The sequence below is a fragment of the Phaeoacremonium minimum genome (assembly GCF_000392275.1).
Source record: "Phaeoacremonium minimum UCRPA7 unplaced genomic scaffold PA7_03_scaffold_57, whole genome shotgun sequence".
Lineage (NCBI taxonomy): Eukaryota > Fungi > Ascomycota > Sordariomycetes > Togniniales > Togniniaceae > Phaeoacremonium > Phaeoacremonium minimum.
The window spans coordinates 1-19033 of record NW_006920964.1 but is presented as its reverse complement, the minus strand read 5'-3'; the positions used below and the strand labels follow the sequence as shown (position 1 = coordinate 19033).

General features: G+C 51.6%; 5 protein-coding genes across 5 annotated transcripts; 4 read left to right on the top strand and 1 right to left on the bottom strand.

Moving 5' to 3' along the window:
- Window positions 1-551: 551 nt before the first annotated feature.
- On the top strand, window positions 552-1573 carry UCRPA7_1055 (putative porphobilinogen deaminase protein; the record flags this gene model as incomplete). The annotated part of the gene is made up of 2 exons (XM_007913644.1): window positions 552-725; window positions 782-1573. 2 exons carry the CDS (start codon window positions 552-554, stop codon window positions 1571-1573), a joined length of 966 nt encoding a protein of 321 aa, XP_007911835.1.
- Window positions 1574-6400: 4827 nt separating this feature from the next.
- Window positions 6401-8206, top strand: UCRPA7_1054 (putative phosphopantothenoylcysteine decarboxylase protein; the record flags this gene model as incomplete). Its single annotated transcript, XM_007913639.1, has 1 exon — window positions 6401-8206. The coding sequence occupies one exon, from the start codon at window positions 6401-6403 to the stop codon at window positions 8204-8206; it is 1806 nt and encodes a 601-aa protein (XP_007911830.1).
- Window positions 8207-9408: 1202 nt separating this feature from the next.
- Window positions 9409-12725, top strand: UCRPA7_1053 (putative nadh-ubiquinone oxidoreductase 51 kda subunit protein; the record flags this gene model as incomplete). The annotated part of the gene is made up of 6 exons (XM_007913646.1): window positions 9409-9747; window positions 9822-10809; window positions 10869-11012; window positions 11642-11707; window positions 11914-11995; window positions 12044-12725. The coding sequence occupies 6 exons, from the start codon at window positions 9409-9411 to the stop codon at window positions 12723-12725; spliced, it is 2301 nt and encodes a 766-aa protein (XP_007911837.1).
- Window positions 12726-13163: 438 nt separating this feature from the next.
- On the bottom strand, window positions 13164-13891 carry UCRPA7_1052 (hypothetical protein; the record flags this gene model as incomplete). Its single annotated transcript, XM_007913645.1, has 2 exons — window positions 13164-13335; window positions 13389-13891. 2 exons carry the CDS (start codon window positions 13889-13891, stop codon window positions 13164-13166), a joined length of 675 nt encoding a protein of 224 aa, XP_007911836.1.
- A 1798-nt stretch (window positions 13892-15689) lies between these two features.
- On the top strand, window positions 15690-17006 carry UCRPA7_1051 (putative mms4 protein; the record flags this gene model as incomplete). The annotated part of the gene is made up of 1 exon (XM_007913643.1): window positions 15690-17006. One exon carries the CDS (start codon window positions 15690-15692, stop codon window positions 17004-17006), a length of 1317 nt encoding a protein of 438 aa, XP_007911834.1.
- Between the last annotated feature and the right edge of the window lie 2027 nt (window positions 17007-19033).

Here is a 19033-nt window from a genome sequence, read left to right as displayed (position 1 = left end):
GTGGCCACCGCTACTCGCTCGCAATCAAGTCACAGTTTTGCCAAGACTCGGACCCATCTGTTTTGCATATCGCCGTATAAGTGCCTTAGACGCTCACCTTATCACCTCGAGGGTTTTGCTTGATTGGGGAACAGAAGCTAATAAGCCCGGTCATTACTATACCGTCACCTAAGTCATGTTCCCAGCCGAGGTCGAACGGCGGGGAGGTGAATGTCGCCATACCTGCAAAGCAGTCCTGTTCCTTCATTGGTGCCGTCGCCTTAGCTGCCATAACGGCACCTTCTTCATCCGTTCGCCGACGGTTCTTACTATCTAAGATCTTCAATAATTAGGCAAAGAGATAGTAGGAATCATCGGCGAACGGAGAAAGAAGGTGCCGTTATGGCAGCTAAGGGGTTTGCAGAGGTTGCAGAGGTTGCAGAGGCGATGCTTAGGGAGACCAGTGCTGTGGGTTGGGGGCGGAGACTTATAAGGGAGACGTCGCCTGCCTAATTAAAACTACTACTGTTGCAGAGAGGCGTCGGCATCACCAAATCTATCTCCTCACCTTGATGGATCTAGGATCAAACATCCATTGGGGAATTGGAGCAGGCGTCTCGGTGGCTATATGGCAGCAGACCATGTACGAGAAAAAGGTGCCTGAGAACATTGACGCCTTCCGTGAGTTGCTACAGGAATACGGCAAAGTGCCGCCAGAGGAGGTCGAGAGCCACTTGACTGAAATTGTGAGTGAGACAATGGTCCAATCCCCGCCTGGCTCAGGCCTCGCGACAACCTTTAGCCCTATACAAATCAGCCGCAGAACCGCAAGATCTGCAGATCGTATTTCGTATCATGGACACTGACAGATGCTGGCCCCCTGCGAAAGCGCGACAGGGCTTGGCAAGTGCACAGGTATCCTTGCATCGGACGCTGGAGCTTCACCAGAATCGACGTCACCCTTCGCGACCCTCGCTACAAGGAAGCAGTCAAGAGGTTGACAGCGCCAGATTCGCGAGACGCGCTGCTTGATCTGGGGTGCTGCTTCGGGCAGAACATCCGCCAGCTCGTGCGCGATGGTGTGGAGCCCTCCCGGCTGTACGGCACCGACCTACACGACGAGTTCCTCGAGCTGGGCTTCGACCTCTTCCGCGATCGCGAGTCGCTGACGGAAGGCGGTGCTACCTTTGTGGCGGGCGACATGCTAGATCCTGATGACCCGGATCTCGTCCGATTCGATGGCAAGATCACGATCATCCACGCCTGCAACTTCTTCCACCTCTTCGCCTGGGAACAACAGGTGGTCATCGGCAAGCGTGTAGTGCGATTTCTGAAGCCAGAGACGAAAGACGCTTTGCTTTTTGGCTGGCACATTGGCAGCTTGAAGCCTGGGCCCGAGAGGACAATGGCTCTCGGAGAGCGCCATCTGCATAACGAGGAGAGCTTCCAGAAGCTCTGGGATGAGATTGGTGAGAAGACAGAGACAAAGTGGCGCGTCGAGAGTCAAGTGATTTCGAAGATGCCCCCAGGTCTAAAGGGGTTTGACGATAATGCTCGCATCATGCGGTACGGGGTCTACCAGCTACCGTTATAGTGGGTCTGCGCTGAAATGTCTGGCTGTTCGAGGGGTTCTAGGCCTGCAGTCAGCACTCAAATGTAGAAGCTTGGGTCTCTGTAGTCCGAGCTCTGCTTGTTAATCTCTCGAGACCATCCGTAGTCAGTCTTCTGCTTACACGAAGATGTAGCAGAAATTGTCTCTACGTCACAATCGACCTTCACAGAGTCTTATAAAACAATGTCAGCTATGGTATGTGGCCTACTAACGGCGTAACTAGGCTTGTAAAGCACGTCAATTATGCTTATCCAATGGCCTGGCCAGCTGACAAAACGGACTGAGTGGAGGCCGCGATCTGGCCCACATCCCGCCAGAATGCCGAATATAGAAGAAGCCCGCGCGGCGCTGTAACCTCGCCCGGTGGTGTGGTTCTCTCAAAACTTTACTTCAGCCTCAAATAAAACAGCTATCATCGCCGGTGTCTTTATTTGTTGGAATAACCGCTGAGTATAGCTATTCGGAGCCTTAAACAATTGCTGCATTCCTTACATCCTCAAGACAGCCATGACGGATCCGTTCTTTTATACGTACAAGTCACCCCTGACGGGGTACGAGGATGCTGCCCCGCTTACAGACGAGAAGACTGAAGATGGCAAGAGCCTTAAGAACCCACAAACAGGCAAATTGAGCGATGCATATGAAACTTTCCCAGATCCGCTAGATAAAGGAAGAAGGGGTGGATTGTAAGTTGTGTCTATACATGAAGGTTGATGAGACCATATCACTTACATTCAACCAGTGATATACACATATACTATTTTCAAGCAAATGAGGAGCAGGCCAAGTACGCCCGCGAGCTTCACGAAAGGATCAGACTGGAATGTATGAGATGCCATCGGTTTGTGAGAAGCATAACTATCGCTGACACTGCAAAGTCCCCGAACTGAGGATATACCGCTTTTGGGATAGGCCAATTGGACCACATCCTATTGCCATGTTCGAAGTGAATATCTTCACTCCGGCGCAGTTTGGAGCTTTCATTCCCTGGTTAACCATCTGGAGGGGGCCCTTATCTGCGCTCATCCACCCGAACACAGTCGAGGAAGGCGTCGATGAGCATGACGCTGGTCTGCGGAATCATACGCAGCAAGCAACGTGGATGGGGGAGAAAGTACCGCTTGACTTGACTTCTTTCTATAAGTGGAAGAGGAGCCAACAAAATGGTTTATGATTTGACATCATTTAGCATAAATGAAGTAATGGGAGGAGCTTCCTTCATCTTGTATTCTTCATTGTGATAATCTATAAGCGAGAATTCAAGTATATTGAGGGGCATTCGTTTAAGGTGAGAGCGTCAATGTCTGGCACACGAGTATATGCCATCGTGAGTTGCGACTGTGATGGAAGATCGAGTGGCAGGAGACACTTGTCTCCGGTGGCTTCGTGATCGCGCCGGCTACATAGCAGTTGCAATATGAGCTGAGCACATCGTTTGCCGGGCCTAGAGAGTGGCACGCCTTGGATACACCTTGATCAAGACTGCGGATTGCGCCAAACCGTGTCTCTGGGTTGATGTCGTACGTGTAGTATTGACACCAGTCAGTTAACGATGATGCATCTTTCACTTCAGCAAACGCGTCATAACACGATCCGGGGTGGCAAGTAGGATGAACTGCTGGATCGAGTGTAGCATATGATTTCGGCGGTGGCGTCGTTGTAGTCGGTGTACGATTTTTTGTGGTTGATGGCAATGATGCTGTTTTCACAACCTTGAATGAAAATGTGGTACGTGGACGAGCTGTTGCTTCGTCGGTACGATGGCCTTCCTTGGACACGGAGGTAGGAGCTGCGATTTTAGTATGAACGCAATAATAGTATCCTGGCCAAACCTTGGTCGAACAAGCTGCCGAGCCTCCAATCTGTGGATTTAGATTCAGGAACGCATCAATTCCCATGCCATTGCGTTGCGCAATATTCCAACAGCTCTCACCGTTTCCAGCCTGTGCAAAACCTGCGCAGTTCTCAAGGAATCCATTACTTTGTATTGCTCCCGGCGTATTGATGTGCTGGCAAGAAACCAGCGTAGAAACGAGCGGCGCTGCTAGTAATGACTGATATATCCTCATGGTGATGCTTCTGTGATGATCGTTTGAGTTTCAAATACTTGTGTTGGATCTTTTACTGAAGCTCTGATTTCGAGACGAGTGCTCAATAATAGCTGAACTGGATCAGCTGCTTCTGACACCTTTCCATGTCCTTTCAAAATTGGCATCGTTCGATCCTTTGAAGAATGCCTTAAAGGTTATCAAAGACGTAAGATTAACAAGTAGTGAGTGCCAAGTCTATTCAGACCCTAATACGGTAATCTCAAAGGAAGACATCTGTGTAACAGACAGAAGGGGCTAATTTTAGGCACGTCAACATTCCAGGACTTACTCGCATGCCGGGAGACTTCATCGTCATGTGCATTGTTCTCACCCCTAGACTGGCACTAGGTAACAGGCGTCTAAATAGACTAAGAAGCCACGGCGCCTGGCCACCGTGCGAGACACATAGTACATTCCGATACACATTTGGGCAAGATGTTACGAATAGTAAGCAGATGCCGCTTTCTCGGCTTCAAAGTCTTCGCTTATTCTCATAGAAACAAGCGAGGGAAGGTATTGGGACCCTGTGGTTGACCTGAGATTCCAAGTCAGACTCGCAACATCGCCTCGGATCGGAAAGTAGCGCACCATAATAGCTGAGCTCAAGGTGTCTGAGGCAAGGAAGGGGCTGTGGATACAATCACTCCAACTGTCTTACATGAACGAATGGAATGGGGAACTTTGTGTCTCGCATGGCAATAGTGGCGTCAGACCAGAAAACAGGAATGGAAGCAAGGGCGGCTCGGTTTATTAAGATCGGTTCCCTAGCTTTGAGTAACCCAATCTAAACATCCGCAAAGTCAAAATATCCTCTGCCACAAAACCTTAAAGAAACGACCAAGTGTACATCATCATCCTGCCTCGCAAAGGGAAGCTCTAAATTGATTCAACGCCTCATCACACACATATCGTTGCCCGAGTGCAATCGCCAGATATCCAGAATGATACGACTCACTGCACTCCTCGCACTACTCATAGCTGCGTTCGCGGCTGCATCGCCTGTGGACGAATTGATCCTCGAACCTAAGCCGAACTACGGGTCATGCGAGAGAACTGGCTCATATCGCTGCATACCACCGGAGAAGATCCTCGTCTGTCATGAGGATGGGAAGTGGGCCATATCAAGCCTCTGTGCACCTGGCTCATGCTGCGAGCCCGACGGAAAACATGCCTTCTGTTCTGTGAGCGCTTGCGACAGAGGATGAGGCAAAGACATAACCGAAGAACGGTCTGCTGGTAAAGAAGAGGCCTTGCGTGAGGGATGTGCAATCATCAGGGGACTCGAGCGAGCCTCAGGTACACGGAAGGGATCATTGCTTGCGAGGTCTGCTCTTTCAAGGTAGCATAACAAGGGAGCTCCAGTCATCTGATGATTCAAAGCAGGCTTTAAGAAGCCTAAGGAGTGTTGGATACGTTCCCGTATTTCTGAGTTGGAAGAAGGCTAGAACACTTGCCGGGCTGTAGAATGCGATCAAACCCGACATGAAAAGCGAGTAGCTTGTTGACTGTGTAATGGAAATGGGGGATGAATACGTTACGGTTAAGGGAGTACAGTACTCCATACATGACGTACAGTAATGCTTGTTAGCGAATTGAGAAATTGGTCATGGAACAGGTCGTTCCTCTGGAGATATCTATGACAGCACAATCCAGTAAGATCACCTGTGAGCAGTCAAGTGACGCCGGTTTATGTAAGAGTTCATCTTTCCCACCTCATTGGTGTGGCTCGTTGTGATATACTGAATGACACTACAAATGATAGCTGGTCCCCTCGGAATTTTTTTTCCAACGGAGGCTACCTAGGTACTCATTACAGAAGTGATGTCCCAAGCCAAAGTAGAAGTCAGGTTGTATATTGGATTCCAATGGATCGCCGAGTTTGTATGGTGAGCATGTTAACGCATTTGCCCTCTGTAGTCCTCTGTGTAGGAAAAGAGTCTTCTTCGTCATGAAAGCCCAAAGAGGAATGTTCAAGCCTCTAATAAGGTCCGTCCCAGTGGCCGGAGACCACGCTAAATTAGAGGGACTACAGCGGGCGGAGGAAATTCCCCGCACTAGGGTCTCGCTAGAAGTCACAAATCATACGCTGCTAATTGGCTCAGCGTCACTAAAACGTCAGTCTGCATCAGCCGATTTAAGCACTCGGAAGGAGAGCGCCACTCACACTTGAGTGACAGGCCTTTTTTTCAGGCGCAAACCCGACCTACCTCGAGGTAGACTCAGAATTGAGACGCATTAAGCCTTGTCGCGCGCATCTTCACCGACTCGCCAGAAAGACATTGACGCATCACGCACCCGCCCAGCGCACTTTCACATTCACACCGACATCGAACCTTCCTTCCCGTCCCGCGCTCCTGCAGCGACTGAACGAACCTATCACCTCGAGCAGGCAAGTCACTGCCACCGTCCCCGCACCGATCTGTCTCCGACCGCCTCAACTCATTCTTCGCCGCTAGACAGGGGAACACCTGGATACGCGCATATCGCTGGCTCTTTTGCTGGTGGTTGCTGTCCACAAAGAGCCGCAGGACGCCTCCGAACCACTGCAAGAAGGGCTTTCCGTGCCGTCAGCGTGAGACACGGGCCCGGATCTCCTGCGCCAAGCTCCCCAGTCGATCACACACACGTATCGTGGGCTGGAGAAACGGCTGATTATCACGATTGGCCAGGGTAGACTTGGTGCAGCACGCACCCCAATTCTTTCCTGAATTCAACAAAGATGGCCGCCTCCTCCTCATCGACCGCTGGTGAACCTCCGCCCACAACCTCGACAATCCCTCGATTACCCTCGGCGGTGTCTATCAACGAGATGCATCGTCCGAGAAAGCTGCGTCTGCTGGTTGCCGCCAATGGCCTCAAGGACGTGGCATATGCCCAGGCTGTCGCAGTTCGGTTGTCGAAGGAGCCGCAGATCGTCACTCGTGCTATCGTCGACGATATGACCCATCGCCTTGCACAGGAGATTGTCTGCCACCAGAACAAGTCTCTGAGAAGGGGTTGTAATGGGGAGTCGCCACCTTCGTCGAAGGAGCTCGAGTCCTTGCAGCATCAGGCATACGAGCTGGTCGAATGGGCTGATCTAATGGTCCTCGCCCCCATAGATGCCGACAATCTAGCCAAGATGATGTGTGGCATCACTGATACGTTATTCCTCGAGGTTCTGCGGGGATGGGATGCCTCAAAGAGGATCCTGCTTGTGCCTGGCATGTCAACTCATATGTGGGAGAATCCAGTAACGAAGAAGCAACTGAGCAAACTCCACCGGAAATGGCACTGGATTCGAGTTATGCCACCCATATTATGGCATTACGAAACAATGGATGTCACTCATCCAAAGAGAATCGTGAAATGGGACGCTTTCAACGAGCTGGTGGGAATCATCAAGAACCAAGCCGATCTCCTATCCCTGGGCCATGATGTCGACGTGGCGGCTCAACCTCTAGCGAGCCGGGGAAAGAAAGCAAATTCAACCTTACCGCCGGAGATATGGAGCATTATATTCGAGTACACGAACGATTGGGAGTTGGCAAAAGCCCTTGATGTTTTCACCAATCTAGAAATGCCGACGAGTCTGGGCTGGCGATTACAGCCCAGAGACTCGAACGACCCGTTACAAGTGTTTACCCATGAGCTCGAATGGACGTTGCTCTCGGCAGATACCACGGCTATCTGCAAGAAGCTTTCCGAGGCACCCTCGACGTTCCATGATCTGTCCGCGCTAGCGATTAAGCTTATCTTTAAATTTTGCCTCAAAGGAGTGCTCTCATATATCGAAGCGAATTGTCCACACGTCTTCAAGTGCTTCGACGGGAAGACCATCCCTACCAAAGCCTCGGCATATTACGGCAAAACTGAGATTCTGGACTGGTGGGCGCGATCACCTTCTTTCCTCGAGAAACAGTATGATGCCGAAGCTCTTGATGGTGCCTCTAAGAATGGCTACATTCATGTGCTTGAATGGTGGCGTCGCTCTGGCCTGCCTCTTAAATATACCGAGGGATCTCTCGAGCAAGCGAGCGCCAAGGGGCAGCTCCAAGTGCTGGAGTGGTGGCGTGAGACGTCTCTACAGGACCCTCTGGTTGTGCTCAAACCTGGTCGTTCGCTCCTTGCTGCAGCGCAGTATGGACAGCTGGAGGTCATTCAGTGGTGGGCGGACAGTGGTGTAACTGTGGGCCACGAGGAGGGGGTGTGCAAGATGGCAAGCCGATATGGCCAAGTGGGCGTCCTAGAGCTGTGGCGGACGCTTCGTGGTGATGACAAAATCATCTTTGATGTGACAATCCTAATGGAACCAACCACATTCTCGCAGATTACTGTGCTGGACTGGTGGAAGAAGTATGCTCATGCTGAGCTACCAGGGATGGATGGCCGAAAGGCAAAGAAGGTCGAGTATAAGACCATGGATATCGAAGAGGCATTAGAAGATGCTCTAGGTGACCAGACTGCCGTCAGGCGCTGGTGGGCAGAGAACGGGTTGAATCTCGGCTTAGGGACAAGCGAATGGATGAAGTCTCGTTATTTATAGACGAATTTGGCATTTTTGAGGTCAAGGGCTTACCCAGCGGCATTGCTCGGTCCATTCATGTATAGAACTGGGGCAAAGCCCCCCAAGCGAGGCGTCTGGTATTCACAATATGAATCAAAATGAACAAAATGTTTTCTATTGGGTATCTCTATTATTGAAATTTGGATGGGTTGCTTGGTATTAGCCTCCTCAACACGTCAATCTGTCGTGCCTGCCCCTTGTGCCTGAGTTCTGCCACACCTCTCCTGTCTTGCCGACGCGTATTATTTGAGTACACGACAGTGAAGTCGGGAATTTTCTCTCCGGCCCGAATGGTCGTTTGCGGCGTGATAGTACAGCACTTCCCGATTCTCGCACCCGTGCCAATCCGGCATCCAACTCCAATGATCGAGCCCTCTCCGATTGCCGTTCCGCCCGTCTCGATGACCGAGCCCACCTCTACCGTCACATAGTCGCCAAGCGTAACGCCGTGACCCGTTGGGAAGGCGCCCTCGACGGGCGCGCCGATCGCCGTCCGCTCGTGCACGATGCACCGCCTGCCGATGTTCACGGGCCCGCCCAGCGAGTCGATCTTAGCGCGAGGATGGATGACGGACTCGGAGGAGATGATGATGTCGTTAGAGCCGGTCAAGACCGCAGCGTCGGCGATGGTGATTGAGGATGAGAATTTGACTGGCGGTTTGGGGCCTGCCTGGGAGCTCGGTGGCATAATAGACGTGCGTTTCGTGGAGGAAGACATTTTGAAGATAGCGGTTGTCAAGTGTCTCCTTGACTGTATGGGAGGCGCGTCACCGTGAATGGGACGAGGGAATCATGGCTGGGTAGTATCGTTTGATGATATAGCCCAGGTAGTCGGATAGACAACTTTAAAGTGCTGTTCAATCTTTCTGACCATATAATTTATAGCGATATTGTACAAAGGTCTCCCCAGTATCGCAAAGCTAGTCAAGTTACGTGCAGTGTTGATGCCGCCCCCGGCAAATCGGCTAGTGGATGAGGCTCAGGTCGGGGAGAATGGGAGCTGTCGCCACAGAACAAGCCACACCAGCCCCAACGGACGAATCATCGATGAGCAAATTCCGATCTCTAAGAACTACCCACCCAAAGTGCCTCGCGCACATTCTCTCAAACAACGTCAAGAACGAACCTCCCGGCCATTGGCATCCCCTATCCTGCTCAATTGAGCAGCCCCCACCCTCACCATGCTGTCACGAACCGCGGCACCGTCGAGAACATCTACTCAGGCCATCTCGCGGGTGGCCGCCGGCGCTGCGACGACGACGCAGCAGCCATCCCGGAACTTCGCGACCGTCCAGGATGGCAACCCCGTCAAGCATTATGGCGGCCTCAAGGACCAGGACCGCATTTTCCAGAATCTCTACGGCCGCTATCCTCCCGACCTGAAGCATGCTAAGAAGATGGGAGACTGGTACAAGACGAAGGAGATCATTCTGAAGGGACACGACTGGATCATCGGCGAGGTGAAGGCATCCGGATTGAGAGGAAGAGGTGGTGCTGGATTCCCCTCAGGTCTCAAATGGGTATGATGAACCTCTACAACTTATCGCATCATCAATCGATGGTATCAGGTTGCTAATCAACTCTTCAAATGCAGTCTTTCATGAACTTCAAAGACTGGGACAAGGACAATAAGCCACGCTATCTGGTTGTGAACGCCGACGAGGGCGAACCCGGAACCTGCAAGGACCGCGAGATCATGCGAAAGGACCCCCACAAGCTTGTCGAGGGCTGCTTGATTGCTGGCCGTGCGATGAACGCTACCGCTGCCTACATCTACATTCGTGGTGAGTTTTACCACGAGGCCGCTGTCCTGCAGCAGGCTATCAACGAGGCGTACAAGGAGGGTCTCATTGGCAAGAATGCTTGCGGATCTGGATACGACTTTGACGTCTACATTCACCGTGGTGCCGGTGCCTACGTCTGTGGCGAGGAGACTTCCTTGATCGAGTCGCTAGAGGGTAAGGCCGGCAAGCCAAGATTAAAGCCGCCATTCCCCGCTGCTGTCGGTCTGTTCGGTTGTCCTTCTACAGTTACGAACGTTGAGACTGTTGCTGTTGCCCCTACTATCTGTCGCCGTGGCGGTAACTGGTTCGCCTCTTTCGGTCGGGAGCGGAATAGCGGCACGAAGCTGTTCTGCATTAGTGGGCACGTCAACAACCCAGTGACAGTCGAAGAGGAGATGTCCATTTCCATGCGTGAGCTCATCGACAAGCACTGTGGTGGTGTTCGCGGAGGTTGGGATAACCTTCTTGCCGTCATCCCCGGCGGTTCCTCTACACCAATTCTCCCCAAGAAGATTTGCGACGACCAGATCATGGACTTCGATGCCCTGAAGGACAGCCAGTCTGGTCTAGGTACCGCTGCTGTTATCGTTATGGACAAGAGTGCCGATGTTGTCCGAGCCATTGCGAGGCTGTCACACTTCTACCGTCACGAATCCTGCGGTCAATGCACACCATGCCGAGAAGGTAGCAAGTGGACTGAGCAAATCATGAGCCGATTCGAGAAGGGACAGGGCCGCGAGCGTGAGATTGATATGCTTCAAGAGCTGACGAAACAGGTGGAGGGTCACACAATTTGCGGTAAGTTACAAGCATTTTGATACTTTGTCCAATACAATTTTACTGATATCTGTTTGCAGCTCTCGGTGAGGCGTTTGCCTGGCCTATTCAGGGTCTCATCCGTCATTTCCGACCGGAGCTTGAGGCTCGTATGGCAAAGTTCGCGGCGGAGAACGGCGGCACGCCGCTGGCTGGTGGCTGGCAGCATGACACAAGGCAGCAGGGTAAGCTGGTGGCTCCTGGCCAATGAGCGAGATCCGAGTAGGACGAAAGGATATGAGAAAGTCTGCGGAGTCGCAATGGTTAGGGGATACACGCGATTCGGCTTGTAAAATGTGCATACGTAGACCATCGTCTGAAAGTGTACTGTAATTACTTTGTTGCAAATTGAGGTTGCCTGTTTAGCCATCTGTCGTGTTGGTTGCTTCGTGATATCGCCGCTGAGGCCCGGCGGTTGTTTCCATGGCTTCTTCAGATTGTTGGGTTGATTTGCCCGACCACTGGCCACTCAGTGGATCAAACAATGTCTACGTGTTTACCCCAACTGATCAATCTATAAGTATCGTATCTAACGCATCATCGCCATATCTGAATACCGGAGAAGTTGTCAATCCACTTTTAGTGGACCGATTCTCTAACAATTGTAATTGGGCAGGGGTGATTGGCCGTCCGCCGGCCGCGCGGGTATCAAATCACGACGGACCTCCGGACTCGGGGCATCACACCGCGCTGGATCTCATCCACAACGAAAATTCCACGACGTTCTCAAAAACATTGCTCAAATAATTGGGTGTAACAATTTTAGATTGCAGCTGTTTTGCGTGCTTTCCTTAGGCTGGATTGAGAGAGTTAGCTGGATTGAAAAGTACCGACAACATGTCAACATTACAGCAGTTCATTCGCTTCGGCACTGATGCCTGTGAGTTCTTTTCACGTTCACTCTTTGGTAGAGTGCCTTTTATATGCCAATTAGCCATTCAACTTGTCATATACTGTGCCACATTGGATGTTACTGCCATGGAGAGTGATATCAAGTCCCAATGAAGGCATTGGTTGGCTAAAAGAGCTCAAGAGGCCTTCCTTCATTGATGGTAACTTGTACTGATGCAATACTACGATTTCCAGTTGGATTGGAGCGAACTCTACGAGGCGTACAAGCTATCGTGCAAATTTTGCACTCATATCCAGTGCTTCTGAGCCTAATATTGTATGCCACCTCGCTTGGAGATCCGGAGGCCTATACAAAGCACAACAGTCCCAAGACTGATTTCATCCTGGTCGCCGTACGCGGTCAATTGGGCCTCGCCCGGCGCTACTTCCGGCTCTTCCGCTTCGTGGACTCATTCTACGGTGCCCATGTACTCTACACCTCGCTATCTTCATTTGCCGCAACTTCAGAGAAGGGCAGCAAGAGAACCGGCTTCCCGACGGATGTCTGGCTGGACATTTTCGCGCGCACCTTCAACGGCATGTATCTCTTACTGGAAGCGTCTACGACCGTCGACGCGTTGGGCATCAGCGGCCTGTCGGTCTGGGGACGTGAGTGGACGGTCCTCATCAACATCGAGGCGCAACGTTTCTGGCTCTTCGCTTTAGTGTGCGGCGCTCTATCTGGATGTGTCAAGATTCTCTCCCTGTATGCAATGGCGCCAGTGCCCGAGACCGGAGATGGCTTCGGCACGGGTGAGAAGGTCGACCAGGAGAAGGTGAAAGCTAGAAAGGAGCAGGCTCTGAAACACCGTCAGGAGGTGAAGGCCAAGTCGCGGGGATTGTTGAAGAAGGTTGTGTCGGATCTCCTTGATACGACCATCCCGGGTGTTATTGTCGGATGGATGAACATTGAGCCTGGCCTGGTTGGAATAGCTATGTTGATCACTACCTTCATAACGGGCAAGGATGTCTGGGACAGGTGTGGAAGAGAGGTCCGAAAGGCGTAGGGGTGCAGAAAAAGATGTATACGGAATGTATGGATAAAAGAGTGACGTAAGTTGGATGTTTTTTAAGGTGTTGTTTTTATAGACTAATTAATTTAAAGAAACAATCATGATACATCAACCTCATGCCCAATGTTTCCCAAAATACACGCAATAATTAAGAGGATATCGATTTCAACGCAATACGTCAATGACGCACGCAACAAGGATTGGACGGGATCTCTTGTCGCTGTCTAGCCCTACTCTCTGTAGTACAAGCCGTCGACATAAAGTCTCCCAGTATGGCATCGAGAAGACCACACACTTCGACGAGCGTCCCTATTCACCCAGACCATGAGCACTCAAATTTCGAGCCCCATGTCCAAGGTGAGCGTAACCGAGGGGCTTGGGCTGGTGCCTAACCAAGTCGTGGTCGTACATGGCTACGCATGGATGATTGTCTCAGGCTTGAACAGATAGTCCTTTGCCCTGTGTCGGTCTTGATTCGACGTTCTGTGGAAGTTGGATGTGGTATTGATATGTATCTCGATTATCCTCCTCGGGCATGACGAAGATGGTGACGCCTTTGAACACCTTGAAGTAGGAGAGAAAGACAATCGTGAACTCCAAAGCGCTGGCAAAGAATTAGCGAGTATCAAAGGCAGATGAGAAGTTGGGTTAACTTACACGACAGTCCAAATAAGGGGAAACATGACCTCCTGGGTATACCATCGGTAATTCCAGTCATTATGGGCGATAAGAGAGATTATCAGCGTGAAGACTGACAGTGCCAGGTCCAGCTTCTCAACGGGTAAAAGGGGTCGTTTCTTTGGTGGCTCAGGCTCGTCCCGATGACTTGGTAGGAGGTCGTCCTGGTCACCTCCACATGAACAGTGCCAGGAGCCGATTTGAAGCTTGAACGATGGGAGATGAAACTTGCCCCCTTTCTCGCCAACTACAGCAACGACAATCTGCCAAAAGTTCCATAGGATAAGAAGCATGACGAGGATGGACAGAAGAACTGGAGCGAAGTTTCCGTTGTGGACCGAGTAACCAAAAGCAACACATGCAAGAATGATGACAATGAAACGAATGATAGCTATGAAGTGGAAGCGGACTTTGACTGGCTTGTCGTCTCCATCATCACGAGGAAAGGAGGTCGCAGGCGGAGAGATTGCGCGATAAACCATATTTGGGTTAAGCGGTCTGGAAGTCTCGCTATCAGGCGTAGCTGGAGAAGCCATTTCTTCCCTGATGCTCGAAACTGGACGGTTTTTGGTGTATATGGGATTCTTTAATTGTTATTGAGATGTCGAAGCAGAATATAGATGACAAGAAGCTGGACGGGTTGCGAAGGTTCATATACTATGTAGAGAGTCTTACAATCGACTTCAGGAGGAGGACAGATAGTCAGGCCACAACTGTATCTGGCTTCCATAAGGTCGCCTCTATGTGCACCGCCGAAGGCGCCTGTGTCAGGCCGGCGGCTTGTCATGCCCTTCATTACCTGTTATGGTGATTTGCCGCACCAACAGCCCCAAGGAGCCCCCATAAGAGGCTCAGAATCTCGGTGCCTAGCCGAGAACCTAAGCCATTGTTTCCAACACGACCTAATTAGTGAGCAAACATTGTGAGCTGATTGGATAATGTCTCAAATAATGTGTTGTCAAGGTGTCGGCATTGAGTTTAACAAAGTTTATGTGAGCTTGCAAGGGTTTAGGTCTCGAACTTCATCCCAAAGTGGCAATGCTCACTCCTTCACGGCACAGCAAGGCTGCTACCAACAAGCCACATCCTACCTCCTCGCATAGCAGCTCACACAAGTAATTCAACATTGAGTATAAGGAGACGCGTCAGCTATTCAGACTCGATTGCCACAACTCCAAACAAATCTCACTTTCAATCTCCACGGACCATTGTGATTGTTCCACTCTGAACAGCCGGTCGCTGACTGATCTAGGGATATAACGGCCGAGATGCCCACAACTCCACGCCAAGCGCTAGGCAACTGAATAAACTGAGGAGCTAGTGCCATATTTCCACTTCAATCGCTAGAAGCAGCAATGACCACCTGACCGTTGAAGGTATTCCATGGACGAGACTGCATCCGCAGATATACACACGGTGAGGGGACGTTGCTTTGAAAAGACGGCTCGATACGAAGGAAATGACCAAGGCCATAGTAGAAGTAGGTCCACTGATGCTCAAGAAAGTCGCTGTCTTCCTTGTGACAAAGTGCATGCGCAACCTGAAGGATTACTTTGACGCCATGATGGAGCTGTTTGGACGTTTCCACTGAAGGCAGCAGCTATTAGAGACTTTCGAGCGGCAAGTCCTCTGCCGGGTGAATGGATAGTCAAACCCTTTGAGGATTTCTCCTTTAGAAGTGCAAGAGGAAGCATTGAGACTGAGAGACTGAATTTCCTAACCTCTGATTGAGGTGGCTTTGTCTTTAGACACGAGGAGAGCTATCTTAGACCATGTTCAATTGTCTTCAAGCAGAGTGGTCACTGATAATTGAGCTAGAAATCATAGAGGCCCTAGAGGCCTACAAGCGCCCTAGCCAGGTGTGATAAGACCAAGCTCCAGGGCTTATCTACACTATCTAATCTGTTAGTGAATACTTTGTATCCGGCTAGTGTTCATGTGATATTCGCAGCCACAAACTTATCTTCAGGTATCTCAATATCTGCACCACGATGTCGCGTGGAAATAGAGGGGCAGGAACCAAAAAATTTCCCCAGTTGGTGCTTTCCTGATTGTTACAGAATTTTTTTTTTTTGGCTTCAAGTTCAACCTTCCCCGATTTGAGGACATCCTCGCAGCTTTATATGAAAGTTTCTCACAACATCTCGATTCCATTTTCTCTGATGCGTTTGTGAAAATCCCATGTCCAAGTCGAGCTCTGGTCCTCCCGCCTGGCTTTTTAGCAATAACAACAATTCCTCTCTGCGGAAAAACAGCCCATCAGTGACCGCCACCGCCGCCATGGCCAAAGTCAAGAAGGAAGCCAGCTCTGGCAAGTCTGTCAAGAAGTCGAAGGTGCAGAAGAGCAGCAGCTCTACTCCATCCGCTCCTCCAGCCCAATTGCTCGACCTTGTCGAATCTTTCCTCTCCGACCACTCGTTCGCGGGCGCTCACCGCGCATTCAAAGAGCAGAGGACGCAGAATGGCTGGCCGCTCTCTGGCGAAGCCTCCCGCGTGTCAACCCCAACACTTGTCAGCGTCTTCGAGTCCTGGAACACAAGCAATGGAGGTTCGGTCTCACAGGAGGCAGTGAAGGCCGTCACCAAAATCAGCTCGAGCAGCAGCAGTGATGATACATCCAGTAGCTCATCTGACAGCGAGGAGGAGGGCGGTGATGTCGAGATGAAGGATGTCGCGGAAAATGATGACAGCTCTAGCTCGGATAGCTCGAGCAGCAGCGACAGCGACAGTGAAGTTGAGGTTGCGAAGAAAGTGGTGCCTGCCAAGTCTGGACCATTGAAGCGCAAAGCTTCTGACAGCTCGTCATCGTCATCCTCCTCCTCCTCGGACTCTGAGTCGGACAGCTCTGACTCCTCAAGCTCGGACGATGAGAAGCCGCAAAGCAAGAAACAAAAGGTTCAACAGAGCTCATCCTCTTCGTCAGACTCTAGCTCCTCCGACTCGTCATCGGACTCTGATTCCGATTCCGATTCTGAGGACGAGGCGGTACCGAAGAAAATCCCGGAGCCCCGTGCCGGCCTGACCGCTGTCGTCGACGGTTCGTCATCGAGCTCAAGCTCCGACTCTAGCTCTGATTCTTCTTCAGATGAATCGGACTCTGAGTCGGAAGACGAGAAGGCCGCCAAGGTCCCGCTCCCAGATTCTGACTCTTCCTCGGACAGCTCGTCTGATTCTGACTCTTCCGATTCTGACTCCGAGCCCGAGGTCAAGAAGGAGCCTAAGCAGGCGTCTCCCGTGAAGAACGGCTCGGACACATCTGCTACAATGGGCAAAACGTCACCTGAGTTCTTCCCAGTCTCTACATTCGCACCATTGCCTCCCGATCCGATGAAGCTCAACAACCGAGGCAAGAACGGGGCAGCAGAGCCTAAGAAAGTGAACGAGCCGTTCTCGCGAATCCCAAAGAATGTCCAGGTCGACCCGAGACTGCAGTCGAATGCCTTCAATGCCCACGACTGGGGTCGCAAGGCGCACGAGGACCTTATTGTGACAAAAGGCAAGGGCTTCACGAAGGAGAAGAACAAGAAGAAGCGTGGCAGTTACCGCGGAGGTCTTATCGATGCTAATGCTCGTAACGGCATCAAGTTTGAGGATTAGATCTGCTGGATCAGTCTGTCTGCCAAGTACAGGAAAGCTTTTTATTGAACTGACTAGTCATTCATAATCGGCAGCTTCTGTAGGTGTATGCATTTTTGGGGAGCCGTAGGTTATGATATCCCATGTCGAGTTTAGCGCCATGGCTTTTGAGGTTCGCGGAGTTATATTAGACAAAAGTAAACTTTAGACATGAATATGATCAGTGAACTCAATGTGTCTGATTCTGTTGACCCTAGGCGATGACCCGGAAATTTGATCAAAGCTCAAGAATATGGTGTCATGTACGAGTTGCTGCCTCACGGTCGACCGAAGTATAATATTTCCCTATACCAGGCGATTTCAGGGGCGTCAATATTCCAAAGCCCAGCCTGGTCAATATGCCCCTTGCGGAAGGTGAGGAAGCTATCGTGGGAAAAACCCCCTGAAATACGACACCGTTCCCAAAAGCGATGGCAGGTCTGATACGGAGGCTCACCCCGGGGCGCAATTGATAGGCATTCATCAAATGTTCGTCCTTGGCACATCCCTAACCAGACCTCTGGATTTGGGGGGTAGACTGTCACCCGCCGGCCTCAGGGGGATGTGGCGGAGTACGGGCGGTGTGGCGGGGTCCGGGTGCCTGGGAAGAAGAGTGGAGCACTTGTTCGGCAGGCGGACCCGGTCGCCCAGCCGCCCGTTGGAGGGAGCGGGGGGATGACCCAGCTGGCCCGTGTCCCCGGGTTTGTGTCACGTCACGGTTCTATCCATTCACATGGTATGAGTTCATGCGATATGGACATGAGTTTGTCTGCAGTGCAGTCTAGACATCACGGTTCCAAAACTCATAGTGAGCCATCTATTCCACCTAGCTAGCTACTTCACAATGTCAAGCGGAGAATTGGAAAGCTCATTTCTGCCTCCCCTGGACCCATGAGATCGTTGCCCCGCCCGTTCGTTGAGCCGCGATGACTTCTAGAAGGGCCATGCGAGTCCCGTTTGGGACCTGAATGGGTCTCTTATGGTGCGCACATCGAGCAGAGCCTCCAGCTAGCCGACGCCACGGTAGGCCATGGCTTGTCGGACCACCTGGCCGAACGCTGGACGCAGGAACAGGCTACGACTCTGGGCCCTGTAGGGCCGGTGCGGTTGTCTCCCCGCATTGTAGTCATACTCGTTCAAAGCCCTGCTACTAGATGTGCTGTGCGGACACGGGGTGAGATGTGCACCAGGTCACGAGTTCAGGACAGTCATCGTTGCTGTGGCAGTTCATGTTAGACGGAGGCCGTCCAGGTCCAGCGCATCGAGCGGCGGGCGACTGAGTGTGTAGCGCGCTCGCCTATTTCTAAAACACGGTCAATTGTTTGGAGCTGTGGATATGATGCTATTCAGAGTTACGGTGTGTAGAGTTGCCGATGAGGGAACCGACCACATATCAGATGTCAGCAGTTAAGTCGGGGTTTGAAGTGTAAAAGGCGGCCGAAAACAGCCTGCAGTCAGCCTTATGCTGTTCGGGCTGCAGGCCAATAAGATGGGTGACGCTGAGCCACCGCCCAGTCTACTCCTCTGGTCCTGCACCTAAGATAGCGCCGGACAGCACCCAGCCAGCCCCCCAGAGCCGGGGGTTTAATCCAATGTTAGTGTTGTTGTCTCCATTGAAAAGGCTACTGGGTGGGTGCCTTAGGCGAGCGCAGGGACCAAGCAGGTGGCAGCCCAGTGACTTGTTAGCGGGGGAAGCAGCTTGCTCAAGGTTAATGGGTTGGTGGGTTGGTTGGGGGTGTGTGTGACTTGGCCTATGCTAGTGCATAGTGCATGCAGCAGGTGCCTGACGGACCTCACTGCGCTCAGGAAGCTCGTGCCCCACTGCGCATGCCCCCATGGCCGCAACCAGCTGAGACATGCTGCTGGAAAGTACCTACCCAACTTAACGTTATTCTCAATCTGTTAATGCTCAATGTCTGCTTGCATGGGCTCAATGGCGGTCTTCCTGCGGTCCTCCTGCCTGCCACCCCGTACACCCCCCCCCACCACCACCACCACCACCCAACATC